Source organism: Amborella trichopoda, chromosome 7, assembly GCF_054954075.1.
Source record: "Amborella trichopoda isolate Santa Cruz 75 chromosome 7, AtrichopodaSantaCruz75HAP2 v2.0, whole genome shotgun sequence".
Lineage (NCBI taxonomy): Eukaryota > Viridiplantae > Streptophyta > Magnoliopsida > Amborellales > Amborellaceae > Amborella > Amborella trichopoda.
In genome coordinates, this window is record NC_142342.1 from 3,981,723 (window position 1) to 3,986,744 (window position 5,022).

Here is a 5,022-nt window from a genome sequence, read left to right on the forward strand (position 1 = left end):
CACATGTTCGGCCCACCCCATCCATCACCATCCATCATTTTATTGGATGATGATAACCCAACAAACTGTAGATCTTATGGTCCAAGGAGCATATAATTTGATTCCTCATATGATCCGGCTATAGGCTGTGTTATTAGGGGGTGATAATGGACCCGACTGGGCCCAGGACCCAATGGTTATACCCCGACCTCAGGTCTGGGTATGTATCTAAATTTTGGACGCGAATACTATTCGAGTCTAGAATTGAGTCCAGCCGGACCCAACCCATACTTGTAATCATAGGGTATATGATGACAATCATGTGTCTTTAGGCGCGCAATAGATATTCATATTGTCACAATATTGACAATATTTACCGGCCAAAAAAAAAAAAAAAAGCTCATAGTCATTAGATATATGATGGTAAAAAAAGAGAGCCGGGACTTCACAAGTCCAAGTACGAATACTATTCAGGTCTGGGTCCAGCTAGATCCGACCCATTGCCACCCCTAATGTTACATGACTTACTTCCATCAACCATGAGGGGCATTTTGGTCATTTTTCCATTCGATTTTATTACACATCAAAGAGTTCTGGACTATTTTTTTCCCGATATTCTAGCTCCCCATAAAAAACAAAACGGTATGTCTTGTTTGATCTTTCTACGCCAATTTATTTGGCTTTGTTTCAAGTTTTCTCTCTCTACATTCTCTGTCTAGATTTTCTCTCTTACAAGAAGTTTTAAAGACTTTTTCTTGGCTCACATATGGTCAAATTTTCAATAGAAACGAAACCAACTGCCACCCTTACCTGTTTAAAGCAAAATGCGCAACGGCATCCACGCTCTGCATAGGCTGGAATTAGAGGGAGTTTCTCACTCCTCCAAATTTAGAGAGAGAGAGAGTGTAAGGGGGCCACCTCCTTCCCACCACGTCTGGTTTATTTGCTTCCCATTACTCAGACACACACACACCAACATACATATTTCAATTCAAATGCCCACCACCCACATCTGAATTTTTGTTTTGATCTCCATTTTTATCACCACCACCTCCAAACCAAGCAACCCACATCCATTCATGCTCTTCTTTGTGCCCAAGCACGGGTGGGTTTGATTCCATCCTTTTCTCAATTGGCCTGTACAACCTATTAGTCCATTCAAAATATTCAAGAGCAAAATTAAAGGAAGATTAGTCCTTTTCGATTTTATTGGGATTTTTTATTCGAAGAGGGTTTTTTAGATATTAGGAGGAGCACGATCGGCTTTTGAGATGAGGGTGGTTGGAGCTGTAGCATAATTTTTGCATTGTTCTTTTTGAGATTTTTAGAAATTTTGGCGGGTAAATTTGTATCGCGTTAGGAAGATAAAGAAAAGAACCAATAAAGAAAAAAAAAATTGGTTTCGGTGGAGTTTTGATTTTATTTGAGAGATGAGCTGTTTTTCGTGTTTCTCTTCGGATGAAAAGAAATCCACAAAGAAAATCAATGATAGGGATCGGTCGGTGGCCACGCATTATCGCAATACTAGTCCTGTGCAGCCTGGTAAGCTGGTTACTCTTCTTCCATTTGGCATCTTCATTTTTGTGTTTATTAACTTTTCAATAATTTATCTATCAATCATGAGGACCATGTTTTTGAAATGGGTTTTGTTAAGGCTTACTATATATAATGTATCATGACATTGTCATTGTTTTTTTGCTGTTTTTAGATTGTTTGATGGTTTTCTTCCTTGTTTTTCCTGTTTTATGTTCTGAACACTATCGTTGGATCTATAGTTGTGTATCATGAACCTTTCCTCTTCATTTTTCTTTTTTTCTTTTTTTTTTGTATTCAACATAATCATGGTTAGTAATATTGTCTTCACCATTGTCGGCATGGTTAAATTCAAAATTATGATGGCATCATTCTCATCACCATACCTGGGAAGGTTGTTTTTTAAGGTAGTTCGAATCAATCATCATTGGTTGAGGTGACAGTTAATTCCTCTCTGGATGGCACAAATTTACCAAAAAATTGTGATTAAATCAGCTTTGAGAATGCAATACAAGAATAAAAAAGTCATTCTTTTTTTTCTGTAAGGGAATCATTCCATCCACCCTGTTTTTTCACCTTTAATGGCAGCACTGGCTTGAGAACGTTTTCAATTAAAGAGATTTTTCTCTCATCAAAAAATTCGGAATAAAGTACGCGACAATGTCACTAAAAACTCAAACTCAAATTGAATCTCCTTATTTTACTTGCTTCGTATTTAACAGAAGTGCTTGTCCTAATGAATTCACCACGTGTAACTTTGAACAGAGAGTACAAAACTAAAGGCCACGGCTGATGGCAAAAAGGATGGTGGTAAGGTAGGCAATGGGAACATTGCAGCACAAACATTCACTTTCCGCGAGTTGGCAGCAGCCACAAAGAATTTCCGAGCAGAATGTTTACTAGGAGAAGGCGGTTTTGGAAGAGTTTATAAGGGACGCCTGGAGAACAACAGTCAGGTAGATGTATGGTCTCTCTCTCTCTCACACACACACACATACAAAATCAGCCATTAAATGGTAAATAGCAGCCTTCTTTCTCAGTCTATTACGAGTAAAGAACAGATGACCTTGTTCCACCCACTATTGATGGCTGCTTATTAGTAAAAATCACCAAAATTTCCACTAATCTGCAAAAATAAAAAAAAAACTGTTTTTCATGCATTCATAAATAATCCCTTCCTTAGAGGAGTTGTCAGGCCATCCAAAAGGTACCATATTGTATAATGAAATTGGGCTGAGATGATATCCTCATTTATTATTAACAGTAACACCTGAAATATTAATGGATGAGAATTAGAGCAACTTATTCATTGGATTAGATATGGATTTGTTTCTGATTTTGAGTTCTGGGATCAGCTTGTGGCAGTCAAGCAGCTCGATAGGAATGGATTGCAAGGAAACAGAGAGTTTCTTGTTGAAGTTCTCATGCTGAGCTTACTTCATCACCCCAACCTGGTCAATCTCATAGGCTACTGTGCTGATGGAGACCAAAGGCTTTTGGTGTATGAATTCATGTCTTTGGGGTCTCTAGAGGACCATCTTCTTGGTATGGTTTCCTTTTAACCTTTCTCACCCTGAATTTCTCAACCTGATTTTCTCACTCAAAAATATCATTAGATACTGAGTTTTGCTTGTTTCTTATAATTCAAGCAGTTTAATTAAATTAAGTTGGCTTTCATTTTCGTTCTTTTTTGCTATCCTACTTGAGAGAATTCAGTACAAAATTACCATCTTCATGGTTTTGCCCTCTTCTGTACTACTAACTCATTAAGCAATCTTCTAAGGGGTTTTCATTTGCTTCTTACACTTGAGCAATGTTAGAATACATATGCGGGCTTTCTTTTGTTTCTCACTGTTACAAAGTATTTTGATAAACAAGGGAAGATTTTTAAGGAAGATAATCAGAGTTCTGTTCTTTTTGTAATTTAAGATATCACACACGATCAGACACCATTGGACTGGTTTACAAGGATGAAGATTGCTACTGGTGCTGCTAAAGGGTTGGAGTATTTGCACGACAAGGCCAACCCCCCTGTTATCTACAGAGACCTTAAATCGTCAAACATTTTGCTTGATGAAGATTTCAACCCTAAATTATCAGACTTTGGGCTTGCTAAACTTGGGCCAGTTGGAGACAAGACACATGTTTCTTCGAGGGTAATGGGAACGTATGGCTACTGTGCCCCTGAGTATGTTCGAACAGGTCAGCTCACTCTAAAGTCAGATGTTTACAGCTTTGGAGTAGTTTTGTTGGAGTTGATAACAGGGAAGAGAGCTATTGACCCTACAAGGCCCGCAGAGGAGCAGAATCTTGTTTCTTGGGTATGATCTCCCTCTCTTACTCACACACACACACATCTAAATTGTATGTTTATCCATATATCTCCAATTCTACATACAATGCTCTTCTCTTTGAATGTTGGAGAAGCTCAAAAACCCATTTCAAAACAGGCCCAACCAATGTTCAGAGACCAAAGGCGGTTCCCTGAAATGGCTGATCCATTCCTTGAAGGGAACTATCCAGTCAGGGGACTCAACCAAGCGGTTGCAGTAGCAGCGATGTGTCTTCAGGAGGAAGCAGACACTCGTCCCCTAATAAGCGATGTGGTAACTGCGCTAAGCTTTCTCTCTACAACTGATATCGCTGCACCTCCTCCACCAAACCCTTCTCCTCAACCAGTCCAAGAAGCCCATGATCATAGATCAGAAGATCACAATGTCGAGGACAGAGAAAGGGCGGTGCAAGAGGCAATTGAATGGGGTGTCAATTCTAGAGAGAGGCAAAGAGAGAAATCAAAAGGTGGCAGTGATTCACTTGTGCTGTTCTAGTGCTAATCCGAGTGCCAGGGTAAAAAACTGCATTTTCTGTTTAATTGGTGTTCTTCCAAATAGGGATTGGTTCATCCAGCTCTTGGGGATGTCTTACAGTTACTTGATCAGGGGTAACAGTAGATTGTTGAGAGCCAATTGGGAAGCATGATTTTCAAGTTCACCCTTCTCTACCCATTTCATCACATGTATTTGCAAGGTTATATGGCACTTAAAGTAATGGTATTGTTCCCTTCATGTATACTTTGGAAGTAAGGAACTCTCTCTCTCTCTCTCTCTCTCTCTCTCTCTCTCACTCTCTCTCTCTCTCTCCAGTGCATACTGAAGAAAAAGCTAAAAACAACGACAATCAATTGCAGCTGTCGATCGAGTTGATCCATGATTGAATTCCCCTCGAATGTGATATATGTTTCTAGAGCAAAATTGTTTACACCTTCTGCAACTATTTCTGATATGCCTCTCGATACTTTTCCAAGAAAACAATCTCCTAAGCTTTTTCTAAGAAAACAATCTTGTGTGGATCTAACTATGAATTGCATTGGATGCCCAAATCTTAAGATTTTTCCACTTAATCTCTACCAATAAAAATACCTTCTTTTTTTTTCTCTTACAATCTATTTTACTTCTGAATCTTTGGTCAGCTTAATGAGAAAATGACAGAATAAACGAACTGATATATTAT

General features: G+C 38.8%; 1 protein-coding gene across 2 annotated transcripts; it reads left to right on the top strand.

Moving 5' to 3' along the window:
* Positions 1–870: 870 nt before the first annotated feature.
* Positions 871–4,581, top strand: LOC18447220 (putative serine/threonine-protein kinase PBL26). 2 transcript variants are annotated; one of them, XM_020675298.2, is made up of 5 exons: positions 871–1,521; positions 2,278–2,474; positions 2,868–3,057; positions 3,442–3,833; positions 3,963–4,581. In XM_020675298.2, exons 1-5 carry the CDS (start codon positions 1,410–1,412, stop codon positions 4,338–4,340), a joined length of 1,269 nt encoding a protein of 422 aa, XP_020530957.1. In that variant the 5' UTR covers positions 871–1,409; the 3' UTR covers positions 4,341–4,581. The 2 variants fall into 2 exon arrangements, with proteins under 2 accessions (XP_020530957.1, XP_006857383.1); XM_006857321.3 differs by having other exon boundaries at positions 2,278–2,468.
* Positions 4,582–5,022: the final 441 nt, after the last annotated feature.